This window comes from Adiantum capillus-veneris, chromosome 12, assembly GCF_014529385.1.
Source record: "Adiantum capillus-veneris isolate H3 chromosome 12, ASM1452938v2, whole genome shotgun sequence".
Lineage (NCBI taxonomy): Eukaryota > Viridiplantae > Streptophyta > Polypodiopsida > Polypodiales > Pteridaceae > Adiantum > Adiantum capillus-veneris.
The window spans coordinates 128,679,681-128,707,588 of NC_140942.1; the positions used below are offsets into that span (position 1 = coordinate 128,679,681).

The 27,908-nt window shown below is 45.7% G+C and overlaps 1 protein-coding gene across 12 annotated transcripts in view; it reads left to right on the forward strand.

The window, feature by feature from the left end:
- Positions 1 to 27,908, forward strand: part of LOC147446495 (kinesin-like protein KLP1) — a 181,004-nt gene that overhangs the window by 53,364 nt on the left and 99,732 nt on the right. For 11 of the 12 annotated variants that reach the window (XR_015189870.1, XR_015189875.1, XR_015189869.1 and 8 more), the window contains exons 2-4: positions 1,508 to 1,717; positions 2,212 to 2,349; positions 2,434 to 2,550. Coding sequence is in view for 3 of the 12 variants with exons in the window: in XM_086525707.1 (XP_086381833.1) it covers positions 1,508 to 1,717; positions 2,212 to 2,349; positions 2,434 to 2,550 (465 nt within the window). In the remaining 9 variants the exon portion in view is untranslated. Of the gene's footprint in view, positions 1 to 1,486; positions 1,718 to 2,211; positions 2,350 to 2,433; positions 2,551 to 27,908 lie in introns of those variants that run through there. The other variant, XM_086525708.1, reaches the window with a different exon arrangement.

Below are 27,908 nucleotides of genomic sequence, written 5' to 3' on the forward strand. Positions count from 1 at the left end.
CACTGCTCTCTTGTGGACTTGAATGCTTTGAAGGAGCGCATGAGCAAAGTAGAGCATGACTATGTATTGAAAGAGGAGAAATTTGACACCATGAGCCGGGATGTATGCGACATGAAAAATGTATGCACAAACAAGTCTTCGGCTGATGTATGTGGTGGTAACAATGTGGTTTCTAATTCCTCCCTCATACAAGCTATGGCTCAAACAACAAATGTTGAGAATGTGGATGTAGAGGAGTTGAAGAATCGGGAGCGACACTCCAAGAACATTGTTATTCATGATGTTCCCGATTAGTAGTTAGAGACACCTCCTTCTCTTGCCATTGTTATCAAAGATTTCTTCAAAACCCTCTTTGGCATGTCAAGAGTTATGGTTTACGGAGCATATAGAGTGGTAAGCAAGGACCTCTTCGCTCGAGAGAACGGCCAATTGTATGTACCATGCCGGATGAGACTAAACGAAAGATTATCCTTGATAATAGTTGGATATATTTGATGGATACAAAATGTTTTGTATGTGAAGATCACACTATTAAGCAACAAAATATGCGTCGCAAGGAGGAGAGAAATAAGAAAAACAAGGATACGTCTCATGAATAAAATGTGCCCAAGGAGGAGACAAGTCCATCGAGCAAATAGGAATGTGCGACCTATGAGGCCAAGTTGCAATTGAAAGTATGCTTTTGGAATTGCAATGGATACCCATGGAATGCGTGAGTTGGCATAGATGAACTAACAAGCAAAGCCGATGTACTTCTTGTTGAAACTTGGGAGCATGATACACAAAGGATTAATGGGTTGGAATATTACAATGTACATTCATTGATGTGGTCAAAGAATCTCAGGCAACGAAGAGGACAAGGAGGGGTAGCATGTATGGTTACGAAAGGATTGGAAGATTTTGTATCAATTGTGAAAGATGACAAGCACAAACGTTATGTATGGCTGAAAATTATGACACCAAAAGGAGCACCCATTTTTGTAGCCGGTTGCTACATACTGATGAGGTTGCTACATTCTATTGAGCTGACTGTACAGTACAGAACGCTGTAAAGCTCCCATTCTAGTCAAACTGTATGGGCTAAAGACTTCTCCTTGTACTCATCAAGTATCCTCCATCAGAGGCCATATGCGTGATCCTCTTTGCGAACCTCCTTATGCATTGCTCATTATTTTTATTTGATTTAGGAGTCATTAATTTTTCAGAATGCAGCCAATACATTTCTATCTTCTCAATTTAGTAGCCTCATGATGTTCTATGGGTATTCAAGAGTCTGGTCCCACCATAGTCTCTTTGAGTGTAGGAAGTATTCTCATCACCTTAACCTCATAGAGCATGTGTGCCTGCTCTTGTACAGTTTTATTCAAATAATTCTTCTTAGTTAGTTCAGTTTACTAGTGGAAGCATTGCTTGTTCCATTTTTACCGTCACGATTATCTTAACTCTTGTATTTAGTGTGCTGCTAGATTTTACACAAGTCAAACTCATGAAGACATCAATTTTACAGGCTATATGGAAGCAGGATTCAGAAGAAAATGAGATGGGATATTATCGCATTGGAACCCACTTGAGACTGAGACCTTCGGCCAGGCCAGCACTTGCCTTACATGCAGATGCTGAGACCTCTACACTTCGTGTGGATTTAAAACATGCTGAAGGTGGCCCACCAAGAAGTCATGATGATCAAATGGTGTTTCATTTTGACAGCATTATTCAGGTTAAGACAAGGCAGATAGTTTTTCTCGGCTTTTAGATCTTGATGTTTTTAACTAGTATGAAAATTACATGCAAGAATTGAAAGCTGCATAATCAGTTATAGATATTTCCTAACAGAGAAGTTTTAGTGAAATGTTTTTCTAATCTTTTCTCTTTGTTTTAGTAATAGTTTATAAATAAGCATATTATATGCTTGTCCTCGTGGTGCAAAGCATATATCTGGGATAAAGAATCTCTTTCAAGTTTTCAATCGGATTACTGTCCTTAAAACTAAACATTTCTGTTATTTATGTGCTTGAAAAAGGTGGCGTCTTGTTTTCACGCTTTTCAAGTTATCAGCATATGCATACATTTCATTTCCACGCAGTTTTCATAGATGTTCTCTATGAGCCTTCGTTTTTTCCTGAATTTTCTCCATTGTGTCTTTTTTTCTACAGTCGTATAACTTGAAGGCATTGAAAAGTCTATTTTGTTGGTATTTTTTTCCTTTGCTAGAGCACAAGCCAGGAGGCAACTTTTAACGAGTGTGCACGAGACATAGTAGAAGATGTTTTGTGTGGTTATAATGGAACAATTTTGGCATATGGTCAGTCTGGATCTGGGAAAACATTTGCCATGTCAGGTGATTCCAAGGTTGGTGACTTTTCAATCTTTCTTTACAATCTTCAAACAAACTTTTGAATGGAAATTTTCCTACCTTATTTTACTTTGATGCAGAATGCTTTACACAAAGGTGTTATACCTAGAGCAATACATCGTATCTTCGCGGACAAGTTTGCTAGGCCAGAATCAGAAACCTCAATTCATGTGTCATATCTTGAGGTTTACAATGAGGTGTGTGGCTCATATGTAGACTAGAATGTTAAAACCCTCTTTAGCTTTTGTTTCTGAGGTTTCTATGTAGTCATGGACAAGAAACTTCCAGAACTGCTTCCTAGACGGGGCCCAGCCCTTCTGATGCATGTGTGATGGTGGCTAAACTTTTTCTAAAACAGGAGGATGTTTTCATAGTACCCACAATTTGTTGTTTCCCTCTTTTTTTTTTTAAACAAAGAAGAGTTTCAAGTGAAAACATAAAAAGGGCTCAGGCTCGAAACAGTACCCTCGCTAGCTTGTAAGTCTTATATCATATTGTTTGTGGGTGAAATTGCGTAGAAAGAGAAAAAGGAAAAAAAAAACAGAACAAATAAAAAACAAACCGGCGTAGAGAGAGAAAGAGGGGGAAAATTGCGTAGAGAGAGGGGGGGGGGGGGGGGGGGGGGGGAAAGAGAGAAAGGGATGAATAGCGTAGAAATGAAATGATATATTAACGTCTTCAAAAGGCCAAAATGACCTATGAGACCATCAGATACAAAGTGGTGAATCGAATACAATGCCTGAAGTACAGGTACAAAAAAGTACTAAATGTAAAATGTGAAAATGAAAATGAAGTGTGAAATGTGAAATGTGAAATGTGAAATGTAGAATAGGCCCTCAATGACACTCTGGGTGTCGTGCTAGAGTGCCTCTGATGCTCTGCTGGAGTCTCCGTCGATGGAGTGTGCTCCTGTGTCTCGGTCGTGGTCGAGCTCAGTCGCCCTGTCAATGAGGTTGCCTCTGGTATGAATGTGGGTATAACTCTGTGCTGGTGGTTGGTCTCCTGACTCCCTCAATCCAAAGAAATCTGTGATCTGTCTCTGTGACTGTCGCACTCCATGTCTCCTCAACAGACTATGTCTATGTCGATGTAGCTCAAGTAGATATAAGCCAAGGCATCTCTGATCCTGATACCTCATGACTCTATCTAGGGGTCCAAAACCCTCCCTGAATAAGCAATGGAAGTGCCCTCGTATCTCATAATACACAGTGCAATGGCATATGTAGTGTAGCTCTGTCCCTGGCTCTCTATCGCATAGTTGGCATATCCTATCCTCCGGTGGTATCCCTCTGAATCTACCCGTCTCAATCTCCAGTTGGTGTGAGGATATGCGAATCTGACCAATAGCACATCGCAAACCATGAGACAAATGAGTGTCCGTGTAGCTCGGACGAATCACAAACCCATCTCCCGAAAGTTGGAGAAGATGCTCTTTGTAGAAAGCCATCTTCGTGCCCAGCTCCTGCATCGGCTCTACCCATGTCCTCCTGGTGTCCAACTGTATTAGATCCTGACGAATGAGTCTAGTGATCTCCGTCCGTGTGACTGGCAGTGAGGGTGCATCCAGGGAATACTGAAAAGGAGGCAGTCTATCCATGTTGAGACCATGCCTCTGAAACCATGAGGTCATCTGCGCATACCAACATGATGCGTCTCCCTACATCGTTAACTGTCTAGAGGACTCAAGAGCCAATCTAGTATATCTGTCTCTATGTGTATCCCATAGACTGTGCATAAAGGACACTGATCTGGTAAGAGCCTCAATCTCTATAGGAGGGGCGGCTACCTCCGCTCGAATAATCGCATGTGGTACGGAGGCCTTGGCTCTAATCATCCGGGATATCATAAATACCAAGGGTCTCTCCATGCTCCTCCAACTGTCATGATTCACAGATGGTCCCCAAACCTGGACCCCATAAAGCATAGCTGAAGCAACCAAAGTATCAAAGAGCCATAGCTTTGTTCGTGGTTCTTGAAACTGAACCTGCAAACACATCCTCTCTAGCCCTCCCAATGCCGCATAGGCTCTGCATAGTCTAGTCTCTGCTGCTTTCCTCTGAGTAAACCTCGGTCCCGTGAATACCACCCCCAGATATGTATATGCATCTGTGTACTACACAGTGTCCTGACCATATACGAGTGTAGGTGCCGACCTCTTGACCCACTGTGGTGTGGTGTTAAACACCATAACCTTGGTTTTACCAAGGTTTACAGACAATCCACTATCCTCTGCAAAGCTGTGCAGTGCATCCAACTGTCTCTGCATGCCCTCTGGTGACTCTGATATCAACACAATATCATCAGCATATAATAACAAAGGGATCCATGTCCCTCCTAGCTGAGTGCCTCTGTCGCCCTCTTTGTCAATGTAGTCAGAAACCTCATCTACATATGTACCAAATAGAGTAGGGGACAAAGGACACCCCTGTTTCACTCCAATAGTGGAATGAACAATGTCAGAAATCCCCTCAAGAGTGCGTACATTGCCAGTCACTGAGCCGTATAAAGCCAGGATCCCCCATATGATCTCTATGGGTACTCCCAACTTCAGTAGCCTGCGCATCAATTTGGCCCTCGACACTGTCAAATGCTTTGCGAAAGTCCACAAAGCAACAATACATCCGTCTCCCATGTGCCCGACCCTCGTCAATAATGGCTTTGAGTGTAAGAATATGGTCAAAAGTGGAAAAACCCCTCCTGAATCCAGCCTGTCCTGTTGCTCGTATGCCCTCATTTTCTGCCCATTTACTCAGTTGCTGTTCAAGAATGGATGCATACAACCGTGCCAATGTGTGCCCTATCATAATAGTACGGTAGTTCCCTGGCACGGTGGGGTCCCTTGCGTTGAAGAGAGGTACAATAGTAGATAATCTCCAAGACTCGGGTAGTCCCTCACACATGACACGGTTAAACAACCTCGCAAGAACCTCTGACAGTAAATCTCTAGCATGTATCAAGTGCTCTGCCACCAAACCATCATGATCATATGCTCTCCTAGTCCTCATCCTGTCAATGGCGTTCTTCACCATCTCAGTGGTAAAGAAGGTACTAGTGGATGGACATGGCTCTAGAGGGTCTGGTAAAGGTGGTTGCCCAGGTACTGTATATAATGATGGTGCATACTGACCCCAAATCTCTGGAGAAGTAATCACTGGAGGAGGTGAGTGCTCATGAAAGAGACGCCAGGCCTCATCTGAATCTCGACTCAAAAAGAGCTGATACAAATCACGTTCCATCTGGGCTAAAAAGGCCCGCTTCTTCCGTCGCACTAAACACCGAAGGGCAATCCGAGACTATCTATATGTAATGACTCCAAGTATAAGCTCGCTCTGAATCTGAACTCTCATCTCTTTGCACTCCTCATCATACCAACTATTTTGAGGCATGTTTCCAGAATGTCTTCTCTGATCTGGTTGAGTGTGTGGGTATGCCTCTGCTGCTGTCCCATGCAAGATCTCGGTCAATAGAGTGGTGATCTCCTCCATGGTATATACAAGCTCGGCTGCCCACATCCGACTGTAAATCTCCTCCACATAAACTAAGTCCATCTCTGGTGTAAAAGTATACCGTGTGTGTGCAATCCTCTGTGGTGTCTGAGAGGCACTGTACTGGAAAGAGACTAAAAAAGTCAAGAGAGCATGGTCCACTGCTACTCCAACAGGTCTAGGTCCCACACTGAGATCCTGAATACTAGAGATGAAGCTTGGTGAAGTCATGACATAGTCCACTGTACTGGCCCCATGTCTGTGTGGAAAGCATGTGAATCCCCTAGACGAAGGAAAAATCTCTAAACCATTAAGTATGGCCAAACCATGCGTAGTCGTCATCTCCATGAGATATCTCCCATATCTCTATGTGCTCTCTATCCTGTGAGCGACGATGGCGTGCTGCCTTCTTGTGTCGTTCCTGAGATTTCGCTTAAGCCTCCCGGACCTTGGCAAATGCAGTGTCCAAGTCCCTCGTGTATTGGTTGGCTTCAAAAAGTTTATTTTTCGTGCTAAGGAAGGGTGAACCTTTGGAGCACCTTCAATGATCTCAAATGGCGCCTTCCCTGTCGAAGAGTGGATCGTGTTATTGTAGGCAAATTCCACCAAGGGCAAAAAAAATTCCCATTGAGTCTTTTGATCAGAAATGTAAGACTTCAATAAATCCAATACAACTCAATTTACAATCTCAGATTTCTCATGTGTCTGCGGGTGGAAAGATGACGAGAACTGCAACCGTGTGCCAATGTTCTCCCAAATAACCTTCCAAAACAAATTCGTGAATCGAGGATCTCTGTTAGAGATTATTGCCTCAGGCATGCCATGTAATCTGAAAATCCGTGCAATGAAAAGTCTCGCTAAATGATTCGGCTTGACTGTTTCTTCACTGGAATGAAGTGAGCTTGCTTGCTAAATCTGTCGATAACAGTCCAAATGCCATCATGCCCACTGTGTCTTCGGGAGATCGAAAATGAAATCCATAACAATACTTTCCCAGGGGTGGGTGGGAATGGGTAAAGGCTGTAACAATCCTTGTCCTTATGCCTGTCAAACTTAACCTTCTAGCATACCAAACAATTGCGTACAAAGTCGTCCACATCCTTCTTGATTCTCGGCCAACAGAAGTAAGGCTCCACACCTTTCAAGGTGCTGTCAATGCCGTGCTGACCCGTAAAAGGTGGACAATGGTACTCAGTCATAACATTTTCCCTCAACGGCTGTGTAACGCACAACATCGTTTTCTTCGTCAAGTAGCCATCCCGTACGGAATATCCGCTACTACCTCCCTATCTGTATTCGAGTGAATACATCTGAAAAATCAGGATCCGTGGCGTACTGATCAACCATGTCCTCGAAGCTTCTATGATGAATCGCGGAAAATAGCCAAGACTAGCTGCTTTCGAGACAAAGCATCTGCTACCAAGTTCTTTTGTCCCTGAAAATGGTCAATCTGGAAGTGAAACTGTGACAAGATGTTAGCCCACCGCATTTGCTTTTCCGAAAGCTGCTTCTGTGACAAGAAGTATCGTAAACTCTCATGATCAGTAAAGATCGTGAAATTGGCTCCGAGTAGGTAATGTCACCACTGGGTAAGAGCATGGATCACTGCCAAAAGCTCTTTCTCATAAATCTATGCTGTCAATTCTGGCCTTGAAAACAATCGGCTTTCATAGGCAATCACATGGCCTTCTTGCATTAAGACCGCTCCCAGACTACGACCACAAGCATCACAATATACTTCAAATGACTTTTGCAAATCCGGTAAAGTCAATACTTGTCCAATAGTCAATTTCTCTTTCAGCGTCTGAAAGGCAGTCACTGTCACAAACTGGTGACGTGGCTGGCCCCCGAACACACCCTCAGACACGCTGCCCGGATATTGCACCGGCAGACTGACATGTGGCACTGTATGGACGCTGCAATTTCCGCTAACGGCCCCGCAAAATGTGATGGGTTGCTGATGTGGCAGAATGTACGACATTCCGTAAGTCGCGCTGGCTGCTTTATGCTAGCAGATTTTGGGGATAATTGCGTTTGAGTTATAAAGCTTTTGAATAAGAGATTTTTGGGGCTCTGCTTTTGGGCATCCCTTGTAACCTTTATAATGAACCCAAGGGGGACTCACTCTCCAGAGCATCTGGACACAGAGTCTGAGAACGAGCACCCGCGGGAGTTGTATTTTGCTCAAAGATTAATATAAAAAGAAATACCGAAAGGGGCGCCAGTTTTTGGGGCCAATACCTCTTGGCACGGAACTACGCCGGGCCATGTCGACCTTATTGTGAATTGTGAATAGTTTGAAGTGAATCTCTGCTATGTCGCGGTAGAATCTTGACTGGGGTGTCCAAGTTTGTTACAAGTGGTATCAGAGCACAGAAAGATTCTTCTTCTACGGAGGATCCGATCCTTTTTACATCGCACACAGCTTTTGTGAAAGAATCTTCGTGCCCCGAGCCCGGACTTATTAGCCACTCCCACCCTTCAAACATCGCGCATCCGGCGCGCTCCCGTCTTCATCGCTCTGTCTTACAGAGCAAAAAGCCATAAAGAATCCTAGATTACACATAGGTTCTTGTGAAGAATCTGACAGAGATGACACCTCTCAGTGGAAAGGCAAAGAAAAGGTGAAAATCCGGCGCAGGAACTGAAGAAAAGAATGAAGATTTGGGCAATTTTTTTTTTTTCCGAACAAGTTTGTTAGAAAGGAGTACAAACGTCAACTCCAAGGACCCAAGATTGGTGAAACACCTGAAGAATTACCCGATTGATAAGATTTAGTCGAGATGGCGTGTGGCCATCGCCTTTCCTCTTAGGTAGGGAGGAAGCCGAAAAGACAGACAAGTGCAGAAAAGCGGAACCTATACTCGCCGGAAGACATGGACAAGCACTCTTGAAAAGAAGCACTTCTACAGATGCAACCACTATGACTTCCTCGAAGACAAGAGCAAGAAAACAAAAGAATTTAAAGAAGGTGGACAGTCGATTCAATTTGAATCCTTTTCTTGGTTCCGAGATGCTCCGAGGACTTTGGCCTTCATACAACAGTTTGACATAGCTTTCTTTGGAGGGCATTACTCAGAGCACTCCAAGATTCGGAGGGCTACCTCTTTCTTCAAGGGAAATGCTTGAACATGGTGGTCCCCTCTTCTTCTGAGACAGGAAGCTCCAGTTAAATGGTTGAAATTCAAAAGGCTCTTTATTTCTTCTTGGTTGACTCGGGAATACAAACGATATATTCAAACCGCTTGGAATCATCTTCGGATGACCAAGGGAGATTCTTTGGACGCTTATTGCAAGAGATTTTTGGAACTCTTTTCTACCAACCTCTTCATTTGAGAAGGTCTCGTTTAAGGAACAGATTGAGTGGTTTTGCTACAGACTTCCTACAGAGATCCGAAACTACTGCTTGGAACAAAAGGCAAATTCTATTCAAGAATTGATGGGTCATGCGAAACGCGGTTTTGCGATACATTCGGAAAATCTGACTTACCCCACTAATGAGATCTTGACTCAGAGAACCCTACAGACCTCTCTTCATGAAAGTAGAAAAAAAAGAGTTCCCAGGACAAAGAAAAGAAAGATACATGTATACACGTCCGCGACTGACTCTTAGAGAAAGGGCTATCTATCTCAAAGAGGGGAAGTGTTTTGGTTGCGAGGAACTTGAACACATCTCCGTAAAGTGGTCCAAAAAGACACAGCAAGAACAGGCTGAAGACAGGCCAGAGAGTTCTAGAGCAGCAAAGGACTGTGGCAGAAAAGGCAGATGAAAACAGAACTGGTACCACATGGCGTGGGGCCCGAACAGAATCAGATGAACGAAAGTACAAAACTTTGCCGCACTTATGGTAAAGTGAAAGATCAGGAAGCCCTCATTTTTCTTTGATGGAGGAGCCAAGGCCAACTTCTTGAATGGCTCGACTTGGAATAATGCTGGACAAGCTGAGGCCACAAGCGCAGGCAGTTCTAGCGGCACCCGGACGGGATGTTGCCATTACACCGATCATTGGCAAACTTCGTTTGCAATGTCAAGGGTATTTAGGGCATGAGGACTTTTACGTAATGCCCTTAGGAAGGTTGTGACCTCCTCCTCGAAATCCCTTGGTACCACAAGAACAACGCCATCATTGACTATCGAGCTGAGAAAGTGACTTTGACAAATGAAGGGCAAAGAAATTGTATTTGATGAAATTCAGTTTCTTTACTCGATTTTTTGGAGAGAAGTGAATGATGATTGAAGGTCCAATATGTTTTGACCTCGAAAAAGAACGCCAAGATTTTCTCCACACTCATGCCGATTGCTTTTCTGAGGGCCTGCCAGGCGAGTTGCCACCATCTCGTCCTAAGGATCATACTATTGATCTGATACCTAGAAGCACACCATCGAACCAGCCACCTTACCGTGTGAACCGAGCCCAAAATAAAGAGATTATGAACTTGGAAAAGGGTCTTATCCAGCCGAGTACTTCACCCTACTATTCTCCAGTGTTGTTGGTTTTAAAGAAAGACGGATCTTGGAGAATGGGCATTGATTATAGAGCTCTCAATAAAATCACCATCAAGAACACATTTCCGATTTCAACGATCGATGATATTCTTGACCGACTACAGGGATCCTCTTGTTTTAGCATGATCAAATTGAAGAGCGGATATCATCATATCCGAATCGCGCCGGGAGATGTCTACAAGATAGCTTTTTCGGACGAGCTTCGCTTTATATGAATTTTTGTTGATGCCTTTGGGCCTTACCAATGCTCCAACGACCTTTAACCGAATGATGGACAGGATTTTCAGAGAGTACAGATCTTTTGTTGGCACTTTCTTTAATGACATTATAGTCTTCTCCAAGGATGGGGCAAAACATAGAGAACATCTGCTACAGGTCTTTTAGGCATTGAGAGATCACAAGTTGGTGATCAATGCAAAGGAGAGTGAATTTTTCTTATCAAAGATACACTTTTTGGGACACATTGTCTCCGCAGCGGGAGTGCAGATGGACCCGGTCAAGATTGAGACTATACGTGATTGGCCCGATTTGAAGAATGTCCATGAAGTTAGAAGCTTCTTGGGCTTATGTTCTTACTACCGGTGGTTCATAAGAAAGTTTGCAGAGGTTGCCTCCCTTTGCATATCTTGACATAGAAAGGAGTCCCTTTCTCGTGGGGATCCATAGAGGTGACTGCCTTTTAGACTTTGAAAGAGATTGACTACGGGACCAGTTTTGACTTTGCCGGATTTGCAAAAGTCATTCGAAGTATATTGTGATGCTTGTGGTCGTAGTCTGGGTGCGGTCTTAATGCAAGAAGGCCATGTCATTGCCTATAAGAGCCGATTGTTTTCAAGGCGAGAATTGACAACACAAATTTATGAGAAAGAGCTGGCGGTTATCCATCCTCTTACTCAGTGGCGACATTACCTACACGGAGCCGATTTTACGGTCTTCACTGATCATCAGAGTTTACGCTACTTCTTGTCACAGAAGCAGCTATTGGAAAAGCAATTGCGGTGGGCTAACATCTTGTCACAGTTTCACTTCCGGATTGTCCATGTGCAGGCACAAAAGAACTTGGTGGCAGATGCTTTGTCTCGGAAGCCGTTAGTCTCGGCTATTTCCGCGATTCATCATAGAAGCTTCGAGGACATGGTCGATCAGTATGCCACAGATCTAGATTTTTCAAATGTATTCAGTCAAATACAGAATGGGGAGGTAGTAGTGGGATATTCCATACGGGATGGCTACTTGATGAAGAAAACGATATCGTGTGTTACACAGCCGTTGAGGGAAAAGGTTCTAACCGAATGCCACTGTCCACCATTTACGTGTCACCCCGTGGCATTGACACCACCTTGAAAGGTGTGGAGCGATACTTCTTTTGGCCGAAACTCAAGAAGGACGTGGATGATTTTGTACGCAGTTGCTTGGTATGCCAAAAGGTCAAGTTAGACATGCATAAAGCACAGGGATTGTACCAGCCTTTACCCATTCCCACCCGCCCCTGGGAAAGTATTGCTATGGTTTTCATTTTGATCTCCCGAAGACACAGAGTGGGCACAATGGTATCTGGACTGTTATTGACAGATTTAGCAAGCAAGCTCATTTCATTCCAGTGAAGAAAATGGTCAAGCAAGATCATTTAGCGAGACTGTTCATTGCCCAGATATTCAGATTACATGGCTGAGACGATTGTCTATGATAGAGATCCCCGATTCACGAGTTTGTTCTGGAAGGCTATTTGGGAGAACATTGGCACACGGTTGTTGCAGTTCTCTTCATCTTTCCACCCACAGACAGATGGGCAATCTGAGATTGCAAATTCAGTCGTACTGGATTTATATTAGTCTTAAATTTCCGACCAGAAGACTCAATGGAAAAAGTTTTTGCCCTTGGTGGAATTTTCCTACAATAACACAATCCACTGTTCGACGGGGAAGGCACCATTTGAGATTATTGAAGGTGCTATGAAGGTTCCACCTTCCTAAGCACAAAAGATAAGATTTTTGAAGCCGACCAGTACACGAGGGAGTGCGACACTGCTTTTGCCAAGGTCCGGGAGGCTTTACAAAAATCTCAGGAAAGACACAAGAAGGCAGCAGATCGACACCGTTGCGATTTGAAATTAAAGAAGGACGATTTGGTGCTCTTACGTTTTGAGGAGGCATGCCTGAGATAGAAAAAGGGAAAGGAGTTGCTTTTTCCAAAGCTTAGCATGAGATACTATGGACCTTTCCAGATAAAAGAAAAGATAAATGAGGTCTCCTCTAGACTGAAGCTGCCCGATCCTTGGAGAATTCACAATGCTTTTCATGTGAGTCTCTTGAAGCCTTTTAAAGGCGATGTGCCCGATGATGGGGAGCCAGATGAGCAACCCAAAGTGGACGAAAGTGAAGAGATACTCGTTCTAGAACAGATATTGGCACTCAAAGATAGAAAGATTAAAGGTAAAGTGATGAGGCGGTTCTTGGTTAAATTCAAGAACTATCCCACATTGGATGCGAAGTGGATAGAGGAGGAGGACCTAGCAGATACTCCTCAGATTGTGAACCTTTACCTTGAAGCATAAGGTTTAGCATAGTTTACTCCGATAGAACCCTGATTTCAGCATGGGCGAATCTAGTGCAGCGGATTTGCACAAGAGAGGAGTCACTCTGCTCCTTTGTCGACAGATTGCCCCGATATTTTTGATATAGTCACTGATGTCCCTTTGGGTTTCAGGGATACTGCTCAGCTGACAGTATTGTGCTGTATGACTTTATGATTTGGAATTCCCGATAATGAAAATGATACTGATTGAATTGTACTTGACTTGTTTGAGTGCAGCAACTGATAGACGAAATGACTGAAATGACTGCAGATTTTCAGTACTCATAAATCTCTATAGACTGGATCTAGATGCGATTACTACATACTTTGCCGATCAATCATGGTCTGAGATTTGGAATGAATTTGAATGTGATTTGTCATGTGATGTCAAGTGATGTCCGAGTGATGTGACTGTTGATTGGTACATGTGCTAGATATGTCGTGTCTAGCGTTGGTACTAACAGTCAGTGTCTACTAAGACAATTTATGGCCTCTGTCTATTTTGCAGGCGTAATCGAGGGCGATTACAATTCTTTCAAGAGGGGGGTATGTCACAAATTGGTGACGTGGCTGGCCCGGGACACACCCTCAAACATGCTACCCGGATATTGCGCCGATAGGCTGACACATGGCACTGAACGGACGCCGCAATTTTCGTTGATTGCTCCGCAAAACGCGCTGGGTTGTTGACGTGGCAGAATGTACGAAATTCCGTAATTTGGGCTGGCTGCTTTACGCTGGCAGATTTTGGGGATAATTGCTTTTGAGTTATAAAGCTTTTGAATTAGAGATTTTTGGGGCTCTGCTTTTGGGCATCCCTTGTAGCCTTTATAATTAATGAACCCAAGGGGGCTCACTCTCCAGAGCATTTGGACGCTGAGTCTGAGAGCGAGCACCCACGGGAGTTGTATTTTGCTCAAAGATTAATATAAAAAGAAATACCGAAAGGGGCGCCAGTCTTTGGGGCCAATACCTCTTGGCACGGAACTACGCCAGGCCGTGTCGACCTTATTGTGAATTGTGAATAAGTTTGAAGTGAATCTCTGTTGTGTCGCGGTAGAATCTTGACTTGGGGTGTCCAAGTTTGTTACAATGTTATCAAAGCATAGAAAGATTCTTCTTCTACGGAGGATCCGATCCTTTTTACAGCGCACACAGCTTTTGTGAAAGAATCTTAGTGCCCCGACCCCGGACTTATTAGCCACTCCCACCCTTCAAACATCGCGCATCCGGCGCACTCCCGTCTTCATCGTTGTGTCTTACAGGGCATAAAGCCATAAAGAATCCTAGATTACACATAGGTTCTTGTGGAGAATCTAACAGAGATGACACCTCTTAGTGGGAAGGCAAAGAAAAGTTGAAAATCCAAAGCGGGAATTGAAGAAAAGAATGAAGATTTGGGTAATTTTTTTTTTCGAACAAGTTTGCCAGAAAGGAGTACAAATGTCAATTGCAGATTGACATATGTGTGAACAGATTGATTAAGTACTCCAGGGACCCAAGATTGGCGAAACACCTGAAGAATCACCTCTGTGGGTTCTCACGAGAAAGGGACTCCTTTCTGTGTCCGAATGTGCAAAGGGGAAGCTACCTCTGGAAACTTTTGAATGAACCGCTGGTAGTAAGAACACAAACCGAAGAAGCTTCTAACTTCATGAACATTCTTCAAATCTGGCCAATCACGTAAAGTCTCAATCTTGGCCGGGTCCATCTGTACTCTTGCTGCTGAGACGATGTGTCCCAAGAAGTGTATCTCCGGCAAGAAAAATCCACTCTTTTTCGCATTGATAACTAACTTGTGATCTCGCAATGCCTGAAAGACATGTAGTAGATGGTGTCTATGTTTTGCTTCGTCCTTGGAGAAGACTATAATGTCATCAAAGAAAGTGCCGACAAATGATCTATACTCTCTGAAAATCCTATCCATCATTCAGTTGAAAGTCGTTGGAGCATTGGTAAGGCCAAAAGGTATCACCAAAAATTCACACAAACCGAAGCTCGTCCGAAAGGCTGTCTTGTACACATCTCCCAATGCGTTGATGATATCCACTTTTCAAATCATCCTGCTGAAACAAGAGGATCCGTGAAGTCGGTCAAGAATATCATCGATCCTTGGAATCAAACATCTATTCCTGATGGTGATTTATTGAGAGCTCTGTAATCAATGCACATTCTCCAAGATCCGTCTTTCTTTAATACCAACAACACCAGAGAGTAGTAGGGTGAAGTACTCGGCTGGACTAGACCCTTTTCCAAAAGGTCTTTCACTTGGTTCATAATCTCTTCATTCTGGGCTCGGCTAACACGGTAAGGTGGCCAGTTCGGTGGTGTGCTTCCAGGAATTAGATCAATGGTGTGATCCTCTGGACGACATGGGGGCAACCTCAGAGAAGCAATCGGCACGAGTGTGGAGAAAATCTTGGCGTTCTCTATCAAGTTCAGACATGTTCATTTTGTGTTCATCATTTAACTTTTTCAAGTAGATCGAGTAAACAAAGACTGGATTTCATTAACTTGGAAATGGCCGAAGCCGATACAATAGGGAGAGACTCGCCCTTTAGTTTTACATCAAGTACAATTTTCGGTCCTTTTCTTTTGTCAACGTTGCTTTCTTTGCCCGATAATCGACCACGGCGTTGTTCTTATGGTACCAAGGGACTCCTAGGAGGACGTCACAACCTCCCAAGGGCATTATGTAAAAGTCCTCGTGCCCCAAATACCCCTTACAATGCAACTGAAAATTGTCACCTTTTGAAGACGTTTAATATAATATTTCATTTCATCTCCTCTCTCTCTCTCTCTCTCTCTCTCTCTCTCTCTCTCTCTCATGGCTCTATTGCTTTCTTGAAACACACCCCTTGACACACAATCTCTGAATCACGGATTGACCCCCCAGGCATGGCGAAGGGCATAACCAAGAAAGAGGTATCCAAGATGGACGACAAGATACATGCCACGATCAAGCAGAAGAAGAAGATGATGAACTCCGCAATCAGCACCATCATCAACTGCCTTTCCAAGCTCGAGAAGGAAGTGGAAACGTTGAATAAGGAAAAAGAGGAATGGGCCAAGGAGAAGGAGGCTAGGGAAGAAGAGAAAAAGTAGGAGCTCAAGAAGTGGGAGATAGCCCAAGAAGAATGGCACAAGGAGAAGGCGGAGATGCAAGAAGAAATGGGCGTTCTCAAAGCCTCCCTAGCATCTCTCACCCCCGAGGAGGGTGAAATCAATAACGAAACCAAAGAGGCTATCAAAGAAGAGCTTACCAAAGCCCTCACCGAAAGCTTGGAAGGCAAACTCAAGGCCACAAAAGAGGGATGAGTAGAGGTGGTCAAGAAAAACCTCAAAAAGGAAGCAAAAGAGGATGTTCACAAGGAAGAAGCTCTCCTTGTACACACCACACTTGAAGAGGAAAAGATGCGGCATGCCCGTCGCCTAAAGGTACGAGTCACCGGCATGAAGGAAGGGAAAGACTCCACCCCCGAGAAAGACGGCGAAGTCCTATGTACCAAACTTGGGTACAAGAGAGAAGACCCAACTCCCTTCACCAAATCTTGGAGAGCCGGCAAAGACCCAACCAAGAAGAGGCCTCTTATCCTTTAATTTCCATCGGAGGAAGCACGTATCCTCTTCATCCGCAAGAGGGTCATACTACGAGGTCTACGGGGTCACCCATCTACCTTGATGATGACCTCACAAAGATGCAAGTGGAACATAGAAGAGCATGCATGCCTCGAGTACAACAAGCACGCAAAGAGGGAAAATGGGACTCCTACCGAGACGGCCGAGTCATCATCGATGGCAAGGCCGCTGTCAGGAGTTTTTTGGAGAAAGGGATTGCGCATATGTACATACACATGCATGGTGCATAAAATAAAGGATTGCCCATTTTCCACAGCCAGGTGGTTACGTGGGACCCACATGTGTACAGGTAGGACAGGGTGTACATAGTGCATCGATTTTCATCGTTACCAGTACCAGTGTGTTTTTTCTACAATAAGGAGGAGTTGGTAGCGCGTAAAACTTCTCGAGGAAGCTATCCGCGGGCCGACGACATGAGGTAAGGAGGTGCGTCAGATGGCATCTAGTGGCGTCAAGAGGCCGAACGGGGTCAATACTTGCATGTGGAGAAGTACGAACACAACGTGGGTGTTTCCTTGTGATAATTATGCAGAAAGGTCATCATTAGGACCACTTTTTGGGGCCACTTCACGTGGTGGCGAGATGCATTATTGGAAAAAAGCTGAGTGCCAGGTGTGCAAATGATGCAAGAAGGTGACAACTATGCACTGCGAGGTCAGTTTTTGGCCTGTTCGGGGTCCGTTTGAGGTCATCTAAAAGGCCAAGGGTGCCCAACTAATAAAGCTAAGTGTGGGAACTGAAAAAAGAGAGAGAAGACCAGAAAAAACGTGGAGAAGAGAGGAGGAACAGCCGCAGGTGTGTTTTTGGTGTTTTTGGAGCCTGTTTTGGCCGTAAACTGCTCATCCGAGGTCGGATTTGAGCACTTTGACATTGTAGACTGTGGTTTTGGGCCGTTCCGGATGCGATGGCGCTGTCCATTTTGCCAAATTCCTCACTCTTTTCCTGCTGTTTTTCTGTGTAAGTTTCTCCTATGAGCGAAGTTTCTGCTCTAGTTTGTGATTGTATCTGGTATCTTTTACCCATATTGTGTGAGTTGTTTGCCCCATTGGTGTTGGCCCAAGCTCATTTGTATCTAAACATCAGAATTTCTCCTCTTTTGAGCTGAGTTTTTTGGGGGTGTGTGTGTGTGTGTGTGTGTCTGTGTGGAGTGGGCAAGTGGATAGTCTCTCTCCTCTCACTCCAGAGGTGTGTTCCCTGTCTCGGCCAGGTGTGTTGTCTAAGCCGAGTGGTGCCCCATAGTGTGTGTGTGTGTATCTTCCCAAGAGTGTGTGTCGGGTCGTTATAGAGGCGCTGTGTGATTTCATCCCGCTCACATTCTTTTGGTGCCCCCACTGAGGATCTTCTTCGAGTACCTTCTGCTTCGAGCTTCGAGCTTCGAGATTCGGGATTACAGGTTACAGGTTACAGGGACAGGTACAGGTACAAGTGATTCACAGAGGTACAAGTAGCTGGAGTACCCTTTTCGTGACCTCGCCATAGGCTATGTACTAGTGAGTCCTACTTGATGCTCTGGTTCTATTGTTGACAGTTTATGCATACATAGACAGTCTATATTTTGGGTTCCTACTGCTCTACTTCTGGGGAAACTCTGTCGAAATTTTCCCAAGTTATGATGGCTGGTTTTTTGGTATTTTGAGCCATTTATGCTGTTATGTTGCTGAAATTTTGGCAAAATCAGAGGTTAAGTCAGGTGTGCCTTCTTGGGAGCTTCATGGTTGGCTTTAATGGATGATCAAAATGGCCCTCAATTCACTCCATTTCATTTAACTCAAAGAATCCAGATAAATGTTCATGTGTCCAGGAAGATTTTTTTCCAGCAGCGCGTTCATGTTCGGGCCAAGAAGATTAAGGGAGATACTGGAATGTCCTTTACCTGTTGTAATTCCAATGATCAACTATGAAAACTCATTTGATGTGCATTTGTTTGTCCTTATCTAAAGTTGAGCTCTATTGAAGTTTCTGGAAATTGAGTCAGTCAAAAGTCTTGGGTTCTTGCACGTGTGTTCGAAGGGGTTCTTAAAGCATTAAACTTGGGTAGCCATGGCTTTCTCTTATCCGGAATTTCATGGAAGAAGTGGTGAAGATGCGGAAGACTTTCTGGAGCAAGTCGAGGTGGCATGCATAAGCAACAATATGTGTGATGAGGACAAGATTTTGAGGCTATTTGGATTGGTTTTGAAAGATGAGGCCCGTGTTTGGTTCATGGATTTGGAAGCTAAAGAGGGAGTGGCTTCTTCTTATGGTTTGAGTCTTGACAAGTTTATAGAAGCTTTTTTAGAGCGTTTCCAGGTTTTTGAAGATGCAAATGCAGTATGGAATGAGCTCAATGCTCTTAAGCAAGGTTATTGTCAAGGTGTTGATGCCTATGTACAAGGTTTTACATATTTATGGACTTGTTGGTGTGTTGCTCTTAAGGATGAGACCCCCCCTTATTCATTGAAGAAAAGTTTTTTTGTTGATGGTTTGTCACCTTGTTTGCGGTTCAAAGTTGAGTTGAAGAGGCCCGAGTCTTTTGAAGATGCGGTATGCATTGCAAAGCACAAGGAATGGAAGTTTAAGCGTCTTGAGGAACATGGTATCAGTACAGGTATGCATGTGCAAGATGGATTTGGCATGGAAGATGAAGTTAAGCCTAAGCAGGTGAAAAGTAGCCTATCCTATGATGTTTCTCGTTTCTTCCCAAGGTCTATTGTGAAGTTTAAAGAGGTCTTGCAGGTTGACAGGTTTATGGAAGAGCCTAAAGAGGTGAGTAATGCTTTGGATACAGGATTGAAAAGTCTTGAAGAGGATGCATTGGCTACTTGTGTACCTTGTGATTCTGGGTGTGAGTGTGAGGTTGAGGTTATTGATGATGAGCATGTATCTTTGGATACTAGTTCCTTGGAAATTAGGGAAGAGGGCAAGGTTGAGAGCCATTTTGTGGATTTGTTGGATGTGGAGCCTGTTTTAAAGCCATATTTTGATGTATGTGCAGTGATTGAACCAATTTGTGAGCATGATTGTGGTTTAGAGCAGGGATCTGTATTCTTGGAGACTGATGAACCCATGCTAGAAGCTATGGATGGTGGTGATAGCCATGATTATGATGTGGATGAAGTTATGTGTGATGATGAGTATGCTTATGATGATGAGAAGGAGTTTGGCATATATGAGTCCAATCTCAGCTATGTGGATGCCTATGCTAGGGATATGTGTGCTGTGGGGATACTTTTGTGCTTTGGATATCAACAACTTTACCTTCACACAATGCTTTTAGCTACTTGGGTGCATGATTTGCAGGTTGCTGCTATGGCTGGTGAAGCCAAGATGCCAGGTGATGAGTCACTTGAGTTGTCTCTATCGGTTGGGTTGAATGTGGCATGCAATATTTATGCGTTTGGAACTCCAGACACAGCGGATGTGTTAGTTGGATATGCCTATGGTGCATTTTGGTTGATTGTTGACAAATGTAGGTGTGGTGTTATGATGCTTCTTGTGAATCGGGCGATATGCCTTTGGCCTTTTGATCCAGGTGGAATGAGCATCTACTAGTGCTGCTGCTGAGCATGAATGCTCTAGCAGGCTAGGGGGTGGGCAAATTATGTCAGGAGTTTTTTGGAGAAATGGATTGCGCATATGTACATACACATGCATGGTGCATAAAATAAAGGATTGCCCATTTTCCACAGCCAGGTGGTTACGTGGGACCCACATGTGTACAGGTAGGACAGGATGTACATAGTGCATCGATTTTCATCGTTACCAGTACCAGTGTGTTTTTTCTACAATAAGGAGGAGTTGGTAGCGCGTAAAACTTCTCGAGGAAGCTATCCGTGGGCCGACGACATGAGGTAAGCAGGTGCGTCAGATGGCATCTAGTGGCGTCAGGAGGCCGAACGGGGTCAATACTTGCATGTGGAGAAGTACGAACACAACGTGGGTGTTTCCTTGTGATAATTATGCAGAAAGGTCATCATTAGGACCACTTTTTGGGGCCACTTCACGTGGTGGCGAGATGCATTATTGGAAAAAAGCTGAGTGCCAGGTGTGCAAATGATGCAAGAAGGTGACAACTATGCACTGCGAGGTCAGTTTTTGGCCTGTTCGGGGTCCGTTTGAGGTCATCTAAAAGGCCAAGGGTGCCCAACTAATAAAGCTAAGTGTGGGAACTGAAAAAAGAGAGAGAAGACCAGAAAAAACGTGGAGAAGAGAGGAGGAACAGCCGCAGGTGTGTTTTTGGTGTTTTTGGAGCCTGTTTTGGCCGTAAACTGCTCATCCGAGGTCGGATTTGAGCACTTTGACATTGTAGACTGTGGTTTTGGGCCGTTCCGGATGCGATGGCGCTGTCCATTTTGCCAAATTCCTCACTCTTTTCCTGCTGTTTTTCTGTGTAAGTTTCTCCTATGAGCGAAGTTTCTGCTCTAGTTTGTGATTGTATCTGGTATCTTTTACCCATATTGTGTGAGTTGTTTGCCCCATTGGTGTTGGCCCAAGCTCATTTGTATCTAAACATCAGAATTTCTCCTCTTTTGAGCTGAGTTTTTTGGGGGTGTGTGTGTGTGTGTGTGTGTCTGTGTGGAGTGGGCAAGTGGATAGTCTCTCTCCTCTCACTCCAGAGGTGTGTTCCCTGTCTCGGCCAGGTGTGTTGTCTAAGCCGAGTGGTGCCCCATAGTGTGTGTGTGTATCTTCCCAAGAGTGTGTGTCGGGTCGTTATAGAGGCGCTGTGTGTGTTTTCATCCCGCTCACACCGCCACATAGGGACTCGCAGCCGACACTATACAAGGAGATACGTATGGCAGTTTGGAACTGCAATGGTTCTCTGCGGACACACCCAGGGAGACAAGAGGAGGTAATACATGACCGAGATCTCATTCTACTCTCAGAGACACATGAGGGTCTCGAGAGAGGCCTCCCTCGAGTACAGGACTATCAATGGGAGTCTACACACAGGAAGTGCACACAGCACAACACCTCTAGAGGATTCGATGGAGTTACAGTCATGTATCGCCGATAAATCCATAGCAGGATACAGATAGTAGCCTGCGATCCAGAGGCACGCTACATGTGGGTACGGATTGAGCTATCCGAGGAGCACATTAACTACATTTCCATTTTCTACTTTGCACCGAGCGGCTCTAGGTTTGCACAGACAGGCGGAGGAGATACAGAGGAGGTTCATATACACGAAGGAGAGGAGGATGATACACACTCACTGTAAAAAATGAGAGCACTTGTAGCGCGGATAGTGTGTCGTGCTCTCTACAATGGGTGCTCCTCAATGCAATGTGCGTGACATCGCACTCAAAACAGAATCAAAACACAGGAAACAATAGATGAAAGCAAATCAACACAGAGACACAGCAGCAGACCAGAACATATGGACTTGACTATCTCAAAGGAACCAGTACAGACTCTGGCGTGGTAGCACACTCAGCTCCAGCCCAGAACTCACGGGTACAAAGGGGGTGTCGAGGCTCAGATGTGCAGGGATGGTGCAGACGTGCTGTGTATAGACTCACTCTCTTGACGACGACACTGGACCATATATGAAGAAGATGATAATGATGACCCAAAGGCTACTACTCATATGTACAACCATATAGAGCCACCAACGGCTCATAAATGCCAGTCATCTAAGTCTATCCCCAAACTGAGTGGTGGTGGTGACTTGGCTACGATGTCCACTAGACCACCGTCCATATCCCTGCCACGTCACTGCCCAGCCCAGAGAGTCCTTCCAGTGTGAACCAGACCAGACCAAACTATGTGTCCTGTGAAAGTGACACTGTAGCCTGCTAACAGGTTGCCTGCCACAAGACCGCTCACCCTCTCGGCGAGAGGAATACTGAAAAACTGTGAAAGAAAACCACTAGGTACTGCATCTGTACAATGGTGAGCTCCTGAATTTGTCATCCAAGAGATAGAGTTGTAGCCACTGCTGCAACCGAAGTATCACACTCTGGAGGTGGAGCCATCAGATCGATGGGAAAACTCTGGACTCTATGAGTGCTCTCCACAAAGAGACTCTCAGCAAAAGGAGCAACCACCTGCTGCTCGGCAGATAGGAGTACCTGGCCTGAAGTGTACTAAGGCCACCAACTCGCACACCAATGACAATGTGCGCCTGCAAAGCCGTCATAAGGAGCCGTCTGTGAGGATGACACGTGTGTAAGGAGCCAAAGGTGTCAGGCTGTTGAAATCCCTGAGGGTAGTAGTCAAATTGTTTCCGTGATGGAGGACCTCCCCCAAATTGTCGATGATTGTGCTCTCCATATCCCATGGGCGTTTGTATTGATCTAGCGGGATGAACCCACCCATATCCCATGTGTAGCGCGGATAATGTGTCGTGCTCTATACAGTGGGTGCTTCTCAGTGCAATGTGCGTGACAATCTCACTCAAAACAGACTGAAAACAAAGGAACATTAGATAACAACTGATCACACAGAGGAGACCAGAACATAGGACTCCACTATCTCAAAGAACCGATACAGACTCTGGCGTGGCAGCACACTCAACTCCAACCCAGAACTCACAGGTACAATGGGGGTGTCGAGGCTCAAATGTGCAGGGATGGTGCAGACGTGCTGTGTGTATAGACTCACTACTCTAGACGACGACGTTGGACCATATATGAAGAAGATGATCTCTATGACCCAACAGCTACTACTCATGTCCCACCATAAAGAGCCACCAACAGCTCATAAATATCAGCCATCTAAGTCTATCTCCAGACTGAGTGGTGGTGGTGACCTGGCCACGATGTCCACTAGAACCACCGTCGTATCCGTGCCACGTGTCGCTGCCCAGCCCAGAGAGTCCGTCCAGTGTGAACCAGACTAGACCAACTGTACTAACTGTGTGTCCTGTGAAAGTGACACTGTAGCCTGCCACAGGTTGTCCGCCACAAGACCGCTCACCGTCTCGGTGAGAGGAAATACTGAAAAAACTTGAAAGAAAACCACTAAGTACCGCATTTGTACGTCTTTCTTGAAGCAGGTGCTAGACCCAACCATGACCTTACATGCCTCAAAAGTGGAGTTAAAAACACTGCAGTGCTTGCAAACGCCTTAAGCCTTTGAATAGACCGGAACCTAGTATGATTGCATAGTCCAAGAATCCCAATTGGCAAAACAGACTGAGGCTCCACAGCAAAGAGATATGCTCGGTTTGGATCCAGCGCATCTTTATCCTCCATAACCATAGTGAGAGGAAAATGACCTAGTCCACGCTTACAGAAGTTCACCCCCCTTCACCATCAGCTCCATCGTGATGGCAGAACGAAAAGCATTTACAGCAACGGGATGGCAACGAGGTCCCACGGCTGGGAGGGCTAGATAGGGGCGAGGGTAGGGCAGGGGTGGGTAGGGGCGAGGGCAAGAGAGGGGGTGGGTAAGGGGAGGGCAGGGGCAAGGGCAAGAGAGGGGGTGGGTAGGGGTGAGGGCAAGAGAGGGGGCGGGTAGGGGCGAGGGCAAAGGGAGGGGGTGGGTGGGGGGGGGCGAGGGGTGAGTAGGGGACGAGGGTAGGGAGGGGGTGGGTAGGGGCGATTAGGGGGTGGATAGGGGCGAGGGCAAAGGGAGGGGGTGGGTAGGGGGGGGGGGCGAGGGCACGGAGGGGTTGGGTAGGGGTAGGGAATGGTGAGGCTGGAATGACATGGAGCAGAGAGATTTCATGAGCATGAGCAAGGAATTTATCAGGCTTGAAATCAACATCTTTTTGGTTGTATCCCGTCTTGAGGAAGCTCTGCGAAGGGAGTTCGCTAGACACAGAGGAGAGCTTTGTTCTTGTCGAAGAAGCAGACACTGGGGCTGATGGTGAAGGGGGGTGAACTTCTGTAGAGGGGATTTCTTTCCGCTTCTATGATTCTTCATGGGCTCACTAAATTCAAAGGCTTCCACCAAGGGCGCATCAGGAGTATTCTCTGTGACCTTCAACCTTTGAGTTGGCTCAAGTGGCTCATTAGGTTTAGTTACTGTGGAAACATTGGAAGAGGGTGTAACTTCAAGCAAAGAGTGAATAGAGACTCCATAACAAGGCATAGATTTGGTAGCATCCAACCACTCCAACAGATCCTCATCTGACCCGTCAGGTGGAGTAGGCTGTTCCAATTCGAGGCTGGTTGCTAGGGACAAAGAACTATGTTGCATGACGGGATCCATATCTCCCTCTAAGCGAATTGGTTGCATCGGGGAGCCAAGAGTATGTATCCACATGGCATTGTTTCCCCAATCATGAAGTGCTTTAGTGTGTCGCAGCCATGGTCTACCGATGAGCAAGGGAAATCCGCGATCCACCTGTGAAGACAAACCACAACAAAATCCAAACTAAAAGTGAAATCTTGTACCTGCAGCTGAGGCACCTTTTTCACTATGCCCACAGGGTATACTGTCCTCTGGTCGGCCAATGTTACTGTGAAAGGGGCAGGTTGAGTAGGCTGCAGGCCTAAAGCCATCATAGTGAACTCAGACATCATATTGATGTCAGATCCACCATCCACAATTACTCCTGAAAATTGCCGACCCAAGATGGACATTGTCAGGCGAGGGCTTCTATAATCAGTGAGGGGAGGAGCGGGATTGGATATCATATAGGACTCTAATGGTCGCACTGGGAGGTGCCCGCCACTAGAACCTGCTCCGGGGTAAAGGGATTGAATAACTGCAAGGGTGTCAGTTCTGAAACTCGCATCTAGCCGCAACATGTCAGAGGAACACTTGTTGGAAAGTGTTCTTCAAGACTGTCTCTGCTGTAAGCTTTTCTTGTTCTACCAGTGGTTTCTCTGGTACCTTGATCTTCTGTAGATCTGAAACTGCTTCCAAGAAAGCTTCATCAAGATCGGAGAGCAAAGATTTGGATTCTTGCTTGTCACTAACTGAGGGCTTGGCGCCAGCTGAAGGCAGACGATCCACTGTTGTGAGAATGTGTGGGGGAGTTGAACTTGCTGGAATGCTAAGACCGAGAGCGGCTCTTTGGGCCCGAGTGAGGACACCTGATGGCTCCTCTACCAGCTGTAGCTTATTTTGTGGGGTAACTACGTGGGTAGAAGGGGGCAGCTGAGGAACGGTGCTTACTGCTGAACACCGGTCTAGACTCTACTAGACCAGGGCGAGTGACTAGACCACCTGGCTGGACCAGGGACGAGGAAGGTCTAGACAAGGACGAGAGCTTGGTTGGACCAGGGCGAGAGAGGACCAGACTAGCAGGGCGAGAAACTAGGTCAGCTAGACTAAGCTGTCTAGGGTGAAACTGGACCAGATCAGCAGGCTGCACTGAGCAAGGCGAAGTAGGCGAGGCTAGGTAAACCAGCTAGCTTCTCGATTTGTACCTCAATAGAGAGTGAGACTTCAGTTGAGGTCCCACCGGGCGTGCCAAAAATGAGAGCACCTGTAGCGCGAATAGTGAGTCGCGCTCTCTACAGTGGGTGCTCCTCAATGCAATATGCATGACATCTCACTCAAAACGGAATGAAAACACGAGAAACAATAGATAACAGCAAATCAACACAGAGACACAGCAGCAGACCAGAACATATGGACTCGACTATCTCAAAGAAACTAGTACAGACTCTGGCGTGGCAGCACCCTCAGCTCCAGCCCGGAACTCACAAGTACAAAGGGGGTGTCGAGGCTCAGATGTGCAGGGATGGTGCAGACGTGTTGTGTGTATAGACTCACTCTCTAGACGACGACGCTGGACCATATATGAAGAAGATGATAATGATGACCTAATAGCTACTACCTCATATGTACAACCATAAAGAGCCACCAACGGCTCATAAATGTCAGCCATCTAAGTCTATCCCCAAACTGAGTGGTGGTGGTGACCTGGCCACGATGTTCACTAGACCACAGTCCGTATCCCTGCCACGTCACTACCTAGCCCAGAGAGTCCGTCCAGTGTGAACCAGACCAGACCAACTGTACTAATTGTGTGTCCTGTGAAAGTGACATTGTAGCCTGCTACACTCACCATATACACTCTCAAGGAGGACATCATGGAGTACTCTAGACTCGGTGAAGTCTTCCTCACGGGGGATTTCAACGCCAGGACACAGAGCAGACAGTGTGATACTTACGACTTTGACGACCCAGAGCTACTCTTCACCATCAACCGTGCTATGTGTGAGGATTGGAGTTTGTCTACTATCGTGCCTATCCTAAAGGTAGGAGACCCTATGGAGCCTGGGAACTACCGTACTATTATGATCGGGAACACATTAGCACGGTTATACGCATCCATTCTCGAGCAACAGGATAGGCAGGTTTCAGGAGGGTTTTCTCTACTCTTGATCACATCCTGACTCTACAAGCCATTATTGAGGAGGGCACGTCACATGGGAAACGGATATATTGTAGCTTTGTGGACTTCCGCAAAGCTTTTGATAGAGTACCTAGAGCTAGACTGATGCGGTGACTACAGGTCATGGGGGTACCCACAGAGCTCATTTGGGGGATTATGGCTTTATACAGATTAGTTGTGGGGCAGGTACGCACTCCCGAGGGGATTTCTACCTAGGTTCACTCCACTATTGGAGTGAAGCAGGGATGCCCGCTATCTCTTACTTTGTTTTGTATGTATGTAGATGAGGCTTCTGATTATTCGCGGGTGAGTCCATTGCTTATTCAGGGAGGGTTTTGGTCCGTGACCTGCCGCTAAGTTTGTCTCTCTGGTCGCCTCAACAAGCAATCTCTATGTCTCCTCAACTCAAGCAAGAACAGACCCAAGCATCTCCGATCTTGGTATCCAAAACAGTAGCAAGTCTCCTGATGCAAGGGGATCAGGAGCAAGGGGAAGAAACTCTGGGATGCTAATGCTAATGCTAATGCAGGTCTCTGCTGCTCTCTCTGTCAGGTCGCAAGTAGGGTTAGGTCAGGTAGGTGGCTGTTCGCGAGCAGAAATGTGCAGGCAGGTGGTTACAGCAAGCAGCGCGAGCAGGTGAGCAGCTGGCGAGCAGGTGACGAGCTGGTGAGCAGCCCCATCGCCATCTCTGAACAGCAAGCAGGCAGGTAGCGCACGCACTGGAGTAACGTTACAGCAGGCAGCGCACACAGATTTGGGGAGTGAGCAGTAGTATAGCGAGTGAACTGGAGGTTCGCGCTGCCCTGATGTCCCGCGCAGTCCTACGCGTAGCACGTCAAGCTGTTCTACGCGTAGCAAGTCCAGCAGTCGCCCCAGCTGTTCTACGCGTAGGATGTCAATATCCCTTACGTTTATTTCAATTTTAAGCCCTAAGGTAAATTTTAAGCTTAAAAATATTTTAAGCCTTCTCTTTGCGTCCAAGTTTAAAGAGATTTAAGGCCTTAAGGTAAACTGGTTAAGTTTTCCATACTTTCAGTCCCGCCCTAGTACCCTAGTACCCTATCCCACATTTGG